We start from the raw sequence: 18,525 nt of genomic DNA, 5'->3' as shown, positions 1-18,525 counted from the left end.
TTGGAATTGGAATTGCTGACCCAATTCTAAATCAGACTATGGGGAATTTCATTACAATTTATTATTGGGCATTCTGGAAACATGAGGCACAAATGGTAGTTTATTATTATGCTTAATTTTTTTACCATATGTCAGAAAGAGATGGTGCCCCAAGGATCCAAGCCTTCACGTTTTGTTCTGTTAGTGGCATGTCCAGCCAAGGGAGGTGGATGTCCTTTGCTCAAGAGAGTAGACCAGAAATAGCCCCAACTTTTGTTCACACCTACGCTCTGCCTTTCTTTCATATTCAAATCCAAACAGTGGCACTCCTGCCATTATCAAGAGTGAATTTACTCTACCTATTCATTACTTGAAGGAGACTCAGCAGGAATTCCCAAAGGGGAGGGGACAAGGAGGTTACCAGGGTATAAGTGACCAATCACAGGGAGTGGCCCTGGGTGAACGCTTTGCTGCAGAGTCATGGTCTACATGCTCAGCCCCACCCCCAATACCCCAAAGGATGGGGGAGAAGTACACCCAATCCTTGGCTAGAAAACTGCTATGTGAAGCAGCTGACGTGGCTAGGAGGTGCTCCCCTGTATACAATGAATAAACTCGTCTGCCCTCACTTATTAATTGGCTCTTGATTTGCTGATCTTATATTTCAATAAATATAACCATTCTGCCAATATGTTGGCTCTAGAGGCTTCTTCAGGAATGTGTTTATTGAGTCTTTTGGTAGAATATTTCTCTAAGAGAGGTATCACTGATCAAAGGGCTTTTCTGGAATGTGTTAACATAGCATTCTGTTTTATAATTTTTTTAAGGTAACCTTGGACGTGTGGACTATATTACTGAATTTGAGTATGACCTGTTTATCAGACCAGATACATGTAATCCCCGTTTTCGAGTCTGGTTCAATTTCACAGTTGAAAATGTGAAAGAATCTCAGGTAAGTGCAATTTAAATGAGAATGAACTAAACTTTTGCTTGACAACCAGAAATGTTCTGAATATTTAGATAGCTCTTATTTTCTGGCTGCTCTGTAGCTGAATTAGAGATGGCCTGTACTATATTGTTGCTATTTAGACATGTTAATTTGACAAGAAACTTGTTTCCCAGGTGGTAAAATGTGTCTCTCTCATATATCCTGGCCTGAGTAAGATATTTGGCTAAAATATACCTTAAACTGGGTCTGAAGATCTCATGCTATGGTTACTGCTAATCTGTCACTCCTAGCTGCTTGCCTCAAACCAGTGTACCAGCTGTCTAGGAGATAAGTTAACTGATCTACTTTTAAACCAGTTTTTCCTAATTATACTTCTGTCTGTTGGTAACTAGCTTGTTGTATTCCAATACACGTTATAATGGGTTCCTTTTATGGTTCACCTCTTATCTCTGCCTTGGTTGTCCCCTAACGAACAGATATGTGAATTCACAAACAGCCAAAGTACATGGGCTGTACTCAGTTCCTTTGTGGGCGTGTTTGTGCTTGCCTCCAAGAGAGTTTTCATTTTGCTATGTTTAAGATTTAAGACACCATTTTAGCAGAGCACCTAGTTGAGCACTTTGCCGTTTGTTATTGAGCACAGATGAAATGTCATCTTGGTAAAAAATTCCAGTAATGTTTTTAGAAAGGAACTATAAACAATTCACATATGGATGCCTTTGTGAACTTTTTTTATAATGTTTTCTTTTTGTACAGTTACTGGTTGTTTTAGCTTGGGGTTTTTTTATTTAAAAAAACCAATATTTTAATAGAAAGACACCATTTTCCTTAAGCTTCCAAGAAGTGTAAGACTATCCTTGCACAAATTCTTGTGAAAGATCAGTTGCATGTGGACAACCTTGCCTTCATGCTCATCTAGTAGCTATACATTATAGAAAGTGTTTCTGTGGTTAGTGGTGGAGGCAGATCATAGGGCACATGAGTTAAGGTTAAGAAATGTCTCCTTGGACTGCACAAGAGCCAAATGATTAATCACAATGTTGGCAAGAAAACTTATAAAATGTTTTGTTCCTGATGGACAACTAATTGTAAGGGGCGAAAATGGGAGAAAGATGTTTGATTAGAGAACAAGAGCAACACAGTGTGATAGCATAAATAAAACCCAGGAAAATGTGACAGATCTTAAATATTGTCATCTGCTTAGCTTGTAGAGGTCCTTCAGTTGGGAAAAATTCCTCCCTGGCCCTGAATGCGTCAACCATAAAACCATAGCAAAGTCAAGCAAAGCACAACACAAGTAAAAGGGGCGCCAACCATGAGATAAGGGAGGGTGGGTGGAAGATCCTAAAAGCCTATTGCAGTCCCTACCAAAGGTCAGGGCAATTTTTATGCCCAGGGAGCAGACCTGAATGAAGTCTTCTAGGAGTCTTTGTCAGACCTGCCCCCAGGCTCCACCCCTTCACCCACCTATGATTGGCCAGTTGTGCCCAGTGGGCAAATTTGAATCTAATAGCTGGTGGGAGAGGTTGTTGCTTCTCCCATCAGCTATTGGAGCCTGGGACTGAAGAGCCTGGGACCACTAGATGGCAGTGGGGCTGTGCCAGGCCATATATACCACTTCACCTTCAAGCAGGTGAGTGGATGTTGTCCAGATTTAACCCAGTGATACTACTTTGCTTTTATTCCACAGTTCTTTCCTTAATGTACATTTTGTCAGTACTAATATGGCCCAGCTGTTTACAATATGTAGTTCTGTATACATGAATGTCTGTGCATGATTTTGTATCATTATGTCTTGCCTGAAAAAAACCCATAACTAAAATAACATTTTAATGGAAGAATTATTTAATAATAATTCCTCTTTTATATGACTATCCTATGTTACAAGAAAAAAATCATGAAATGTGTTATCAAAATTTGTGGTGCTGCATAGATGATTGGTCCCATTCCCCTGTTTTGTTCCTTAGTCAACAATGATGAGATTGTAAAGCCATGAGATGATTGAGTACCTGTCTCAATGAGCACCAAGATCTCATGTAGAGATACAATATATATCTAGAGTTCACAGGATATTTGTTTTCATGGTTGTATACATGAAAAAGAATGGGTTCACTATTAACTTTGACTTGTGAGGTCTGTTTTTATAATATGTCTTCCTGCAATCTGCTTTTTTTATCTCTCAAATTTCCGTTAAAATGAGTCCTACATGAATATAATGAAATCTTAAGCATCTCTCAGACTGGGCACCACCAGACACTGCAACCTTAGTGTATTAAATAAATGCTACAAATTGTTGTGTGTTTTTTACTAACTATATTGTGTCATATAAGAAACATATTGTAAAAGTCTCTTTGGTGTATTCTGAACAGGTTGTAAAATCATTTTAAGTGCTTTATTTAAGATTATAAAATATAATTGCACCTTCTTCATAACCCCTCCTTAATGGCATTAGAGCTGCAGTCCAGTTCATAGTTAAGCATGTTTAAATGTCATTATTTCAGTGTAGTAGGTCTTGATTAACTTGATATAACATATTTACGATAAACTAGCTTATTGATGTTACATTTATTATTGTTATTGAAGTGGCAAAGAGAAGAATGTAAAGAAAGCAAACTATGTTTTCAATATCATTAATCCACCTGTGATACCCGTATACAATTGTATGGTCTGCTACAGTGATTTGATGAGATTCTATCATGAAGAGTTTGCAGTCCTTTGACAAGGATAGTTTTGCATAGATTTTTGTTTGTTGCAAAGGGCTGAACTCCACAAGATCCCTTTACAACTCCAAGTCTATAATTGTTTAATTGCAAAATTAAATCTACAAAGAGATTACGTAAAAGAAAAACATTTTCACAAATATACTGCCCTGGGTTTTAACATAAGGAAGTTTCCTGCCCCCTCCTCCCCTCTGCATCTTATTTGTGCCCTTGAAACAGCTGGTAAACAAAGGTCTCTGTGCCTAAACTGACTTTTACAGTTATTCCTGGTGTGGCTAGAGAAAAGTGTTTCTTCCTCTCCCACAACAGTAGAACATGTGGACATCCAGTGAAGCAGAATGTTAGAAGACCTGAGACGGTCAATCCAGAGCATCACCTACTCTGATTGCCCATCACCAGCATGTGTCCTGACAGATTGCTCTAGATTTGTTTGCTTTGTTTTCTTACCAAAAATTTAAGCTGTTTCAAGCTGAAATTGAAAAGTGTTTGGGAATAGTTTCTGTATATTACATTCCCATGTTATGAAAAACTGTCCTTTTATTACATCTCAACACTGGAGGATGGACAAACAAACAAACAAACAAACGAATGAATGAATGAATGTAATTAGGTATTCATTATGAGCAGTTTTGTCCCTTGTAACCTTCTATTCCTGAATTGATAAATGTTGTATATGATTGCATTATTTGTTTGCTACTCTGTGTGAAATGTAAATTAAATGCAGAATGAAGCAGTGATATCTAAGAATCTTAGAGATGCCTCATATTTTATATAGAAATATCAATTCCATACATACACCATTGTTGTAAAATGAGTAACTTTGCAGTTGTGGAAACTTTTGCCTATTAATATTCTTCCAGTAGGATCCTTTCAAGTAGAGACATTTCTTTTGAATCATTACAATGTAATGCATAGTAAGCATTTTATGTAATGCTTCCTTAACATGTTCCAGCTTTTGGAATATAATTAATATGGATTGACATAGATAAAATTGTGTTAAATTTATACACTTAATTTCTAATGTCTATGAAACCACCTTAGTTGCCAATTTTTTGAAATTACAGCAAGCATATTCATACTTTTGATTGTTACACTGATGTTTCTTGCGTAGAATCTAAATAGCCAGGTGTGTTTACTTACTTAATATGATGACATCTGTCAATCAGAATGTCAAAATTCTAAATAGTACAAACAAGAAGGATGCTTTGTTGTAATTATCATTATATTAGTGATGTGACACATTTAGTTTTGCTTCTATTTAGGAACTTATTTGTAGCATGCTTTTCAAGTCACACTTGTTTTTGGCAACTGGCAGACCTCAGGACAAATCCAGCATACAGAAAATACTGCTACAATATCTCACTTTAAGTATTCACAATTTCTCTTTCTCTTTTCTTACTACTTCTCTCATATTCTTCTTTCTAGGGGTTTGGTACCACCTATATATGAGTTTTAGAGTCTTAATAATGGCTAAAGTTTTCTGAAGCACTGACCTTAACTATGGTTAATTCTAACCAGGCTTCATTATTATTCAGAGTTTGAAATCATGTTTGAAGAATAGAGAGTGGGAGTATGTAGCTATTACCCGTAAGTGCCTTACATTCACTTTGGATCAGAGGACAATTTTTAGTGGTGGGGAACCTTTCCTTTCCTTTCCCCCCTTGAATCTGCATTCGACTTTGGACAAGTCTCTGGGAGCTGGGAGCCAGCAGTGGGTAGAAGTGGGGCATATTCCAGGGGAAATTGCCTTGTGGGCCAAATTAGGACCCATGCTAAGCTTAATTTGGCGCACTGGCCAAAGTTTTCTACACTTAGCAGATACATCTGCTGGGTCAAAAGTCCTTGCAATCATGGAAGGGCACCATTTGGATACAAGTCAGTGACTTCTTTTTGGGGTACAGCCCTCAGAAGAGGTTGTCTATTTATCAGTATAATTTTCAGTTCCCAAATGTATAATATTACTTATGAAATATTTAGTTTATTTAAAATGTAAAGTTTCTTACCATTTTAGAAGGATAACGGCTATCATGAATATATATATGCATTATTCTTATGCTGTAATACACTTTCAAGTAACACCTCTCCTAATGTACATATAGTCACAATATTCTAACTTTAAAATAACGTGGAGAAGCTTTCCCCTTTTTGGTAAATTGCAAGGGCTTATACAAAAGGGATGTATTTTACTGAAGAAAACTTAACATGGTATCACCACAGGGTTTTTATTTTTTATTTTTTTAATCATTTCTTTGACATTTTTGGCTTACACAACAGGGTGCCAAACATTTATGACAGCTTACAGTGGAAAAACAATATTGCTTTTAGTTAACAACGTTAGCTATGAATATATATTGACAGCATTTTCACTACAGATTTGTTACCAACATAATACAAAGCAAATAGCATTCAATATGTTGGAATACTCAAGGGAATTAAAGAGTTTCAAAAACAAATTTATGGTATTAGGTGCTGAATGTTGAAATCTAATGAAAATGCAAATCTAGAAGCATCAGCAGAACATACTTTATGCAAAGGAATATAGTTTATCCAACTGATAAAATTAAGATTAAGCTGAAAAGAATTACTTTAGAATATCTCTACTTGTTTTAGTAAACTAAAGAGTGAAAATCAGCATCAATGTCTGAAACTTTCTTGCTGACTTTTTAAACAGCCAAACCCAGGTGAGATGAAAACGACAGCCAAAACAAGCCCTCCCCCATTTTGTTTGCAAGGTCTTGCATCCCCCCCCATTAATACCATATGGCAGGCTTCCTCAACCTCAGCCCTCCATATGTTTTGAGACTACAATTTCCATCATCCCTGGCCACTGGTCCTGCTAGCTAGGAATCATGGGAGTTGTAGGCCAAAAACATCTGGAGGGCCGAGGTTGAGGAAGCCTGCCATAGGGGAAGCAAAGCAACTACAGAGAGCCTAAAATGCCGAGTACTAGCCAAACATTCTGAATGATGCTCTGCCGAGGCATGGAATCCATATGTGGTACTGCACAAAGAAAGATACTGTGCTGCGTCATACAGTATGTGGTGTGGTCTTAATTCTAAACTATCAAGTGATCTGTTCAAGATAGAGCTTTTTCCAGACCCAAATATCAATGTGACCATTAAGAAAAGCAGAAATCAATAGTTTCCTAAATCAACATGCTATTTGCTGGATAAGGTTGGAAGATATTCTGTTTACAGGATAATGCCTCCCTCTAGACTTGATTGGCAGGGTCTTTTATCTCCTCTTCCAGGGGATAGTAGTGGTGCAGGGTATTTGTACAGATATACCCTGCTTATGTGAGATGTGTTTGGCGCTGTGCGTTAAACCACAGAGCCTAGGACTTGCTGATCAGAAGGTCCGTGGTTCGAATCCCCGCAATGGGGTGAGCTCCCATTGCTCTGTCCCTGCTCCTGCCAACCTAGCAGTTCGAAAGCACGTCAAAGTGCAAGTAGATAAATAGGTACCGCTCCGGTGGGAAGGTAAAAAGGCGTTTCCGTGTGCTGCTCTGGTTTGCCAGAAGCAGCTTAGTCATGCTGGCCACATGACCTGGAAGCTGTATGCCAGCTCATTCGGCCAATAAAGCGAGATGAGCGCCACAACCCCAGAGTCGTCCATGACTGGACCTAATGGTCAGGGGTCCCTTTACCCTTTACCTTTTTACCCTGCCTATGGTTATGTTTGGTCTGGTATTTTCTTTGGTGAAAATCCCTTTGTTTGAGGCAATATGTTGAATTTGTGTGTGTGCCTCAGTTTTTCTTTCTAGTGTTTTTCCTTCTCTTTTTTGTGTATATTTGGGACCATATATGGTTGTTTAACTACCATCTACCTTTCCCCCCTGTCAGTTTCCTTAGGGGCTTTTCCTTGTCCTTTCCTTAATTTCCTTTTGGGGGGCATTTTCTGTTAGCCTTGGTACCCTTTTCTTCCCCCTCTCTTTCTCAATACTGTTTTCCCAAGCCACTCCACAACTGGCTAATGGAAGGCAGCTTGTGAAATTGATATTTCTTTTCCCTTCCTCCTCCTCTACAGCTCCTGCAAAAGAGCTCCCAAGTCCTGAACAGTTTGACCAGAGTTGCATGGGTTCCTCTGCCCAATTTCAGGCACTTCCTCCTTTCCACTGTAGCCCCATGCAACACAGCCAACATTATTCAAGGGAGCTCCCACAGCCCCCCGGAAAGTCTTTTTAGGGGATGCAAGTGAAAAGGCAAGAAGAGGAATACCGGATGTTTGTGCAAATTGCTTTACACTTGCACAACTGCTGGGTGCAAACCTTAAAATGTAAAATGTCTGGATCAATATCTATTTGGACACCCTAGTTTCCCCAATTATAGTTGATCAGAGACCCATCATGGACCTTTCCTACCCTCAACATCTTTGAGTGTCAGTTGAGCAGTGTGCACACAGAAGAAATCTGTGAGTGCACCTAATTATGTATGAACCTCTAGATCACTATAAAACAATATAGCCTATCAACCACTTTTCTTACACAATATATACTTGATGTTAATTTGGTTTGTGTTTGTTCAAAACAATGTCCTCATATATATGGTACTTCACCAAGTAACATAAGCAAAATGCCATGTATTTGCCAACCTAAATACAGACCAGGGAAAAGGCAAGAGGAAGAAGGAGGAGGATCAGAAGCAAAAGTAACAAGGGATTATGGAAGGGAAGGGAAGGTTTAAAACTCATCTGCTTGTGATTCCTCCACTCTGCTGCTTATCCGACAGGAGAACAGCTGACACTGAGGAAAAGGAGTATGGGGTGCAATAGAAAGTTAATATGTGAAAAGTGAAGCCCCACCTCTACTCCCTGCTGCTCAGTGGGAAGGTATGTGGGGGAATCACATAAGATTAGGCTGGTCAGAAGCAGTCTGCAGAATGCAGATTGAACATTTATAAATGACAGATAGAAAACAGGCATATTTCCTGAAGGTAATGTATATTGAGTGTAGAATGTATAAAGCTCAAATGAGATATAGTAGTACCTCAGGTTAAGTACTTAATTCGTTCTGGAGGTCCGTTCTTAACCTGAAACTGTTCTTAACCTGAAGCACCACATTAGCTAATGGGGCCTCTTGCTGCTGCCGTGCCGCCGGAGCGCGATTTCTGTTCTCATTCTGAAGCAAAGTTCTTAACCCGAGGTACTATTTCTGGGTTAGTGGAGTCTGTAATCTGAAGCGTATGTAACCCGGGGTACCACTGTATACATACTCTCTAAAACCTGCTACCGATTGTGCATATTGACTGGAGAATATACAAAATGCAGTTGCGATATGCACATTCCTCAAGGCTTGTTGGAAATTGTGTATATTGAGAAATGTGACAAAAATTATGTATACTGAGAAATGTGACAAAATTCCTTCTTCATGGACAGATTATATGCATATTCTCTATGAGGCCTGGTGAATATGCACTGTGGTTGGATGTTGTGCACATGAACTGTTCAACATACATTATATACCTTCCCTCATATTATCCAAACCATCATAATTATTGACACCTTTCTAGTTCATAAAATTCCTAAGTTCTGTTTAGTTCTGTGAGTTTTGGTACAGTAAGGTGATTTCTTTGTGAGCTACCCATAGGGAAATTAATATATTTTTTAATAGTAACACTATTTAATAATCCAACATCGAGAACTGGATTTAGGGCTGTTTGGGAGGTTCCACTGCACAGGGTGCCAAGCCAAGTGGGTGCAAAATAATAAAAACAAAAACACAAAACCCTGTATTTATACAGGTAGCTACTGAGAAGATCCATAAAAAACTGTACTGAAAGGAATTATTGTGAAAATAAGAAATATTTAGGGAAGGGCACCAAATTTTGTCATCGCTCAGGGTTCCATATTATCAAACTCTGCCCTTGCAACATAGTCACTATAGTTTACTGGTACTATCCTCCCCCCACATACCATACTATGAACTACATTGGTGTCTTCCTTTGTTTATGCTTCAAACGTTGAGTTTTAAGAGAGGAAGGCTCTTTTTTCCTTGGAAAAATGAAGTCACAGAATTCAATAGGACTGTTTCTAGACTGTTGGAATTAAGCTATTGGTACCGAGAAATATGCACTTAGGAAAGGCCTCCTCCCTGATGAGTTATCCCCCTTTTCAGCAGAAAACAATTACTTGGAATTGTCCCATGAGTGACTAATACAGAGGCTGAGAAGTGAATATAGTAAATAAGAAAGATAGTAAATATAGATCAAAACATCCTCATTTACTGTCAGAAATAAGATAGGAGCAGTATTAAGGCACATCGATGAAACAAACCAGCACTTATTCACGGTGAAATCTGTAAAGTGTCTTCGATTGCTCAAGGGATCTTTAGATATAGCATTATTTTCTCTGTCTTATGGATGACTTGACCACCTCTGCTATGAATTTTTCATGATTTTCCTGACCCAGCATCTCTTGCCTGTGGAGAGAGTAATACAGTATTGATTTGGGTGTTAGATTTCTACCTTTTTCTTTTCTTTTGCGACAACAAGATTTTGTAGCCTAGAAACCTCAATCCCTGATTACTCATTAGAGAATTGAGCAGTTCTTTTTAGATCTAGAATGAAAAAGAGAGGTTTGAGTGCTTGTGTTGTAGGCAGTCTTTACTGGAATTTCAAATTATCTCCGTGCTAAGGTTTAATGTTGTTAAAAGCTTCCTTAATTGAACCAGGAGTGCAAGGAATACAGATTAAAGAGACAAGACCTCTATCTGACAATTAGAATGTTGTGGGTGATGTTTGTGAACATGCTCATTTAAAAGCATACCGCAAGCTAGAAAACTAGGGGGGAAAGGCTCAACTGCTGCATTTTTTCCAGTCAATGACTTCTGCTGGCTTATTTTCTGTGCCTCTCAGGCATATTAGAAAATTGAAAAGAGTCCATGATGCTGCCACTTTTCAGCTAAATTGTTTTGTAAGAGAAAAGGGAAAAAGCCGTATCTTACATCCCATGCAAACTTACTGTCAGCATTGCCATGGAAACAAGATTTTTAAAAAGGAGTTAACTGAAATTTAGCAGCATTTTCATTTCTTTGTGATTCATACTTCATAAAAATGCAAATCTCACACTAATACATGTTTTACCTTAATATTTTATACTACTGTTTAGATTTAACTGATCTAATGTTTTGCTTAATTAAATTTTGAGCTTCTTTGAATGCTTTACATTTATATTTTTTAAAAGTACTCTGGTCCTATCAAGCTTCAGATTTTGACAGTGTGACACACTATTTAAAATATTGTCATTGAGAAAATCATTCATTTCAACCTGTAATCATAAGCAGAACAAAGTATTGTAAAAGCATGACTGATTTTTTTTTTTGCCATTATAGTCTTTATTTATGCTGCTTTATCAGATTAGAAAGTATTGTATTACTTCGGTTTCTTTCTCTTTTGTTTCATTCCATGCTAAAGAAGAAGAAAAATAGTCAAACTTACTTTTGTTTTCTAGCAGTCAAACCGTGTGTGTGTGTGTGCGTGTGTGAATATTTGGGTGGGCACATAACGACTCTAGCAGATTGATAATATTTTGAACTGTTTTCTGATATCTTTTTCCACAGTGTGGCTGCTTGGTTTACCAGATGCTGTTCAAGGACATTCCTCATCTGTAAACAGATTATCACAAATAAGGCAAACTCCATGTTTAATCATTGCCTTTGTGGTTATCTATAAATGGTGTGCCTTCAGGTGTATTGATGCTTCTGTTATGCCTGTAAAACAAGGGTGGGCTATATGTAGCCCTTCAGATGTTGGACTACAACTTCCACCAGCCTCAGCAAGCATGGCCTGCATGGGCTGCAACCCTCACCATCAGGTATGGTGAGGATTGCAGCCCAAGAACTACTGGAGGGTCATAATTTCCCAGTCTTGGTGTAAAAAATGTTGACCAAGTGTAATTTCCAACATCCTAAACGAGCCTAGCCAAACAATTTCTTTATGTGCTTTACTATTGTATGGAATGACCAAGGAATACTAGGGGAACGTTGGGTTTGGTATCTAGAAAGATATAGTTTCATTGTTATGGCTCATATAGTCCCAGTGCAAGAGCATGAAGAATGATAGCAGAGTCCATTATTTTAAAAGAGTAGTTATTCAGATAATATCTTTTTAATGAATAATATAAACAGACAATTGGGAGCCCTTAGTTCCATTACCTAACATTTAGTTCCATTACCTAACATCTTTGCACTGTAGTAGCAATTTGGCAGCATTGAATCAAATATCATGTATAGACAGAGTGTTTATTTTCTAATATATTTTTCTAACCTCCTCTACAGAAAATATTCATCATGTTTTGTTGTGTATTTTATGCATTGTAATAATAATTTTCAAAATCTGTCTGCAGAACAAACTACCAGACTCCATCCTTCCTTTAAAAATCCCAAACCAAACCACCAGTTATTCTGCCAAAAACGAAATTCAGAACTCAGGATCCAGTTAGATAGTGGCAGGGCACCCAACATGTTGCACTCCAGATGTTGCTAACTACAACTTCCATCATCCCTGATAATTGAACGTAATGGCTGGAGCTGATGGGAGTTGCAGTTTAACAACATGTGAAGGGCACAACACTGCTTACATCTGTTCTATGGCATTCAGACTTGAGATAAGTAGGGGAAAAAAAGTCAGATAGGCAGGGGAGAACATGGTTAGCATTGCACTGTTATACAGTCATACTTTGGAAGTCGAACGGAATCGGTTCCAGAAGTCCGTTTGACTTTCAGAACGTTTGGAAACCAAAGAGCGGCTTCTGATTGGCTTCAGGAAGCTCCTGCAGCCAATCAGAAGCCATGGAAGCCCCGTCGGATTGTCATGTTCTAAAGAACATTTGCAAACTGGCACACTCTATTCTGGGTTTGCGGTGTTTGGGAGCCAAAGCATCCGAGTACCAAGGTACAACTGTATATCTAAGGAGCAGTGCTTCTTTTCTTAAAAAAATATTTAGGGATATTCTCATTTTCCTACTCATATTGAAATACTGCCCCTCAATGAGGTCAAACTTAGATTCACAAAATGTTTAGGGGTATGCATCCCCATGCATCCCCCCAGAAAAAAGCACTGCTAAGGAGTAAATACAAATAACTCCAGTGTATTTTATAAAACGCTTTATGAGCATTTAGTGAAGCAATCACAAATGGATTCCACAACAGTTTTCCATAATATACTGCATTCAGCATCTTCTGTATGAGATCTGCTATATGTCTATGTTTAACAAAACCTACTTGTTCTGCATGGATTATACTAGGTAATATATTTACCAGTTGATATTAGCTGGAATACTAGTAAATGTTTTAGCACCCTGCCCAATGCATGAAATGTGTCCAGAGTCTCTGAATCTTTACGTGGTTTCAATATTACCACTATTCTAGACTCTTTCCAGGATCGCAGGACAATTGCCCCTGTTAGAATCCATATTTCAGAATTTTTAAAAAATAAAATTTATCTGTCAGATCATCTATACCAGGGGCTTTATGCAGTTTAAACTTTTCCATATATTTTCTAGTTGTATACTAGCTTTCACAGAAATTAAAAACCTTTTAAACATGGCTGCACTGTACATTTATATAATGACACTAAAAAAAAATATTTCTAGCCCATTTCCTAATCATTTGCAAAACTGAATTTTCCTGTTTCACTGGTATAGCAGTGAGCTCTGCACTATGCCTGCAACCTCTGTTTCTTTGTGTAGTAACAGCAAATTTAGACCTTATCAGTGTATATGTGAAAAGGGAAATTTTCTTGTCCCATGTGCATCACTCTTTATTTAAGGAAGGAAGAAGGCTGAAGCGTGTGATAGAAATTATGTAGATTAGCCACTATAATTAGCTCAGCATATTTGCATGTTATGCTAGTTATCTTGATTTAGGGGTTGGGTTATGGCAACCCTACTTCAGCTGATTAAATAGTGGTTCTTGCTTGAATAAAGAAGGCAACCATTTTGAAGTCTTGAACTAATTTAAATAAAATTACACTGTTTTACAATGTTTATCTTCCTAGTTTCTTTTCCTCTGAACATGTAAATTACGGCTCCTTTGGCAAAGTCTTCGTTGTTTTTGCTTTTATAAAGAAATGGGTGGGAGGAAGAAGAGTTAATTATTGGGTTATGTCCTCTTACTGAAAGGTTAAAAATTGTTCCTCACTTTCATTGGAATGACAGATTATAGAGCATGAGAACAGAAGACAATAATTTTAGCTAGGGGTTGTAATTCTCAGGAGATTGTAATTCCCAACACAGAAGGAAAACAAATTAGGATAATATTACAGTTGTGTGTATATTTTTGGGATCTTAGTAGCCATTCTCAACATACACACCTCTCTCATATTGCTGAAAACAGAAACAAAGACTATATCCTATATACTCCTACAAAGTTCCTAGTAGTAGTATTTAAGTTTATAGTTTTTGTGGTTTTTAAATTATCCACCAATATTCCTAAAACTGGGAGTCTAAATGTTTCCAAACTGAGCCTCTACTTTAAGAATGCACAGAGTGATGGAGACCCAAGCACCATGCCACTCATCTGAAAATCCTATAGCTAATCTACAAAGAGTTTTCTGGGTCCTTGGGAGAAGAGGTGGGGAAAAGCATGAAATGAAATGAATTGGCTGCTGTTGGTGACCAGATATATTTTGCCTTTGATACACCTCCATTATTTACTTATTTAAAATATTTTTATGCCACTCTTCTTCAAAGGTATGAGGGTTTCCCCCAATAGGCCCGAAGAAACAATCATATCAAAAGTAAAATATAGTGAATCACTTAAAGTACATTATTAAAATCCTATAGAGAGTCAGCTAAAAGAAGTGAATGCCTCTCTAAATGCCTGGACAAAAAAAGGGGGGGGGGAAAGGATCTGGCACAACAATGATTCTAACATTGGTTCTAGCCATAATCCTTTGGGAAGGGCATCCCAGAGAATGAGCAGCAGCATAGTACAAGCTTCCTCTAACACATGGGAAAGTGTTTCCATTGAATTCACAAGTAGGTTGGTGTAGAGAAGGCACTTCTTCAGATATCTTTTAAAGGTTGTAATGGTAAGTACGAAGAAATAAAGAGTATCTACCGATGATCCCATCCCATACATACAGTCTTGTGAATGATGAAAGAAATGGTTTGAGTTTGATTCTAAAGTTACACACTGGGGCTTTTCTGCAATTCCTCTCCCATGTTGGTGAAAACAAGTCATAAACTTGCTTATAATTTTATTAATTGGATTGGTCCTATAGAAATAGTCTTCTGTTAGGAGCGAGCCAGCAATAAATCACACGGAATAAATGAAGTTATCACTTTATTAGAAGAAGCAGGATCTGCTCAAGAACGCCAAACCTAATGAGCACAGTATTTCTTTTCGGTAGGTCTTGCCCCTATGAGGCAGTTGTGGAGACTGAAGGTTCTTAGCTTCCCACAGCTGCCTAAGTACAGTGGTGCCCCGCAAGACAAATGCCTCGTAAGACGGAAAACTCGCTAGACGAAAGGGTTTTCCGTTTTGGAGGTGCTTCGCAAAACGAATCTCCTATGGGCTTGCTTCGCAAGACGAAAATGTCTTGCGAGTTCCTGTGGGTTTTTTTCCCTCCCCCCCCTTTCTAAGCTGCTAAGCCGCTTATCAGCTGATCCGATAAGCTGATAAGCCGCTAAAAGCCGCTAATAGCGCTAATCCGCTAATCCGTTAATGGGCTTGCTTCACAAGACGAAAAAACCGCTAGACGAAGAGAATCACAGAACGGATTCTTTTTGTCTTGCGAGGCACCACTGTATCCTCTTCTTCTGGGTCTTTTCCAAGCAATCCGAGGCAACATCAGCATGTCTGCCTTTGCTCCTCCTGCTTCTTACCAGGGAGACGGGAGGGAGGGGAGTTTGGTGCAGCAGAGCAGAGAAGACACTCATACTTCTTCATCTTCTGCCTCATAACCTCTCCTGCTTCCATTTCTGATTCTGATTCTGGACTTCTTTCTGCTACAGATCCCTGTTCACTAAAACCTGTTACCTTTTCAGGTTTTGACACCTCTTCCTCCCAGTCTGTTCTCTGACCACTCATCTTTGACCCACCACCAATCCCTGGGCTCTAAGCCTTCCTTTGAGAAGAATGGGGGTGCCTCCCACAATTCCTCTGTGTCCAGACAGTCTGTGACATCTTCTAATGGACTAACATGGCTGCAAACATTTGCTAAATAAACTAGTTCTCTTTAAAGCTTTTTTCTGGGTGTTTTCATTGCAAAATCATGAGTTAGCTCCCCAAAGTCAATTTCTTAGGAAAGTTCAACTCAATAGACAATATAATGATGAAGATGAAGATGATTTATATCACCTTTTCCCCAGGCCAGAACTTGACTTTCAGATAAAATAAACAACTAAACAACTAAAAACATAGAAAATAATAATTAAAAAGCAATTAAATATGAATAGAATTAAAACAATATATACTTATTACAATAAAAACATAACAGTACCATCCCTTTCCTTTACAGCCGTTAATTCCCAAAATAACTACTATAGTTGGCTTAGTAGTTCTTGCCCCATAGTAAACTCCTGCAGTTTTTACAAGGAAACTTATCAGAAAAATCTGTAGGATACTTGTGAAGCTTCTTTCAGTTCTTCTGGAACATAAAACAAATGTTATTGATTACTCTGAATCTTTGCAACAGCTTTCTTTCCATTTGTGATTCCCACCAACTGGTATAAATAGATCATTTTGGTTTCTCAGTAGCCCATGCTTTTTTGCAAATATTTCGTTTTGTATTCTTTACTTTTCAAATTCTCTGTTGGTTGTTTACAATGTAATCTGTTCTTATTTGAACACATTGAAAAACAGATGGTTTGCTCTCTATATCGTGTATGGCTTGCTCATATGTTTTAAGTCATACCTAATTTTGATACAGAGATAACCTGCTGGTTATCTATGTCTGGAAATTTCCTAGTTGTCCATTTAACTTAGGTTTCTTATTGTTAATTACTGGTGCTATTTTGTTAATTTCTAGTTATAAAACTTTCGCATATCCATCTCAGGTTTTAAACATATATTGATCACGTAACTGTGCCCATTTTAGTTAGTGTTTTTTCCTGGTGAGTTTAGACAACCATAATAGATTCCTGGTGTAGTTCTCAGTATAGACCCTTCTGTTGGTCTAAAATATTTATTTGCTTCTTTGAACAACTGATATTCACTGCAGGACTCCAGCACTGTAGTAACTAAATAAATTGGGAATGCCCAACCTCCTTTCTTTTCATGTCTTGTAGCTTCCATTCTTGTCAGCTTTAACTCTTTTCTCATCCCAAATAATTTGAATTTGTTTCTGGTATTCCTCCGTATCTGTTTATCAGACATGTATATTACTATTGTATCTGCATATAGTCTCAACTTGTGTTCAGTATTCTGGCTTGCTATTTCTGTAATGCCTTCATGTTACCTTATAACAGTAGTCACTGGCTCTAATGCACTCTGTCTGTGTGCCTCTTTCAAATGTAGTTTCCTGGAAATTCTTCCATTAATTAGTAACCTGGCAGTTGGTTCCACATACATTAACACTATCTATCTGCAGAAACTGCTGCCAAACATCCGGGTTTGCCATACATCCAGGTTTTCCTTGACATTTTGCCGATTCAGCAAAATTTTCCCCATATACCATTTTTGAACCCACAAACCAGGACATGTCAGGAATTTTCCTGATGTATGGCAAGCCTATTAATAACACAAAGTTTTACATAGCCCCTTATACCTGGGGACCAGTATACCTTAAAAAATATTCTCATACCTTAATTTATATAGACTTTATAATCTCTATCACTGCAATCTGAAGGATACCATGTTATCAGGAGTTCCATTGCACATGATATAGCAGTCGATCCCGTAGGGTGGTGGCACCTACCCACTGGAATTCACTCTTGTTACATATTGGACAGACACCATCTCTGTTGACTTTTTGGCACCTACTGAAGAGCTTCCTCTTTCAACAAGCCTTCTAAGTTTGTGTTTGTATTCAAATTGTTTTTAGATGTTCTGATTGTCTTATTACTTGCGTGTTTGCCACACTGGACTCCTTTAGAAAGAAGAGCAGATTGTTGATTGTTGTATTTCCTCCCTTAAAGAATAAAAATAAATAAATAAATAAATAAACCCTCATTGTTCTCCCCCCCCCCAATGTAGTCCTTGTGTTTTATATAATTTATATATTAACGGATCTCATCCCATCCTGTCAGGTTAATTAACCTATCTTCTTAGTAATCAACATATTTTTGTACGTTTTATTTATATGTATCTATACTATTTAGTTTATTCCATGCTTCTTTCACTTTAAATTTTACTTCGTATGATCACTTATCCTTACAAATATTTTCTAATTTGCTTAGAAAATGTATCTAAAACTTAATCTGGGTTGCACATAAACCTATGTTAGATGCAGGAGTTAGGAGGAATTGCATCTCATTTGATAACATACTAATATTCTTGTAATTCTGTTGCTGCCAAACATTTTGGATGTCTAAGTGCAAGCAGATAAAAGTTTTTGGCTTTGAGGGAACTGGAGTTTGTTTTCTTGGAAGGATAGGGGTATGGGTAATCTATTTTACTAACAGATAAATAAAATTTCTGAAAATTAAATTAGTATCTTTTTAGATCACTCAAACAATTCATTGGGAGTAATAAATTATATTAGTGATGTATGGAAGTGAGAGCTGGACCATAAAGAAGGCTGATCACCGAAGAATTGATGCTTTTGAATTATGGTGCTGGAGGAGACTCTTGAGAGTCCCATGGACTGCAAGAAGATCAAACCTATCCATTCTGAAGGAAATCAGCCCTGAGTGCTCACTGGAAGGACAGATCGTGAAGCTGAGGCTCCAGTACTTTGGCCACCTCATGAGAATAGAAGACTCCCTGGAAAAGACCCT

General features: G+C 37.8%; 1 protein-coding gene across 2 annotated transcripts in view; it reads left to right on the top strand.

Moving 5' to 3' along the window:
* LOC310709664 (BEN domain-containing protein 5-like) overlaps nucleotides 1-18,525 on the top strand; it is a 706,149-nt gene that overhangs the window by 26,759 nt on the left and 660,865 nt on the right. For both annotated transcript variants that reach the window (XM_083509645.1, XM_083509649.1), the window contains exon 3: nucleotides 807-931. In XM_083509645.1, coding sequence (XP_083365771.1) covers nucleotides 807-931 — 125 coding nt within the window. The remainder of the gene's footprint in view (nucleotides 1-806; nucleotides 932-18,525) is intronic.

This window comes from Podarcis liolepis (genome assembly GCF_965112155.1).
Source record: "Podarcis liolepis genome assembly, chromosome: 6".
NCBI lineage: Eukaryota > Metazoa > Chordata > Lepidosauria > Squamata > Lacertidae > Podarcis > Podarcis liolepis.
The sequence above is the reverse complement of the archived record's forward strand: the minus strand, read 5'-3'. Positions and strand labels throughout refer to the sequence as shown.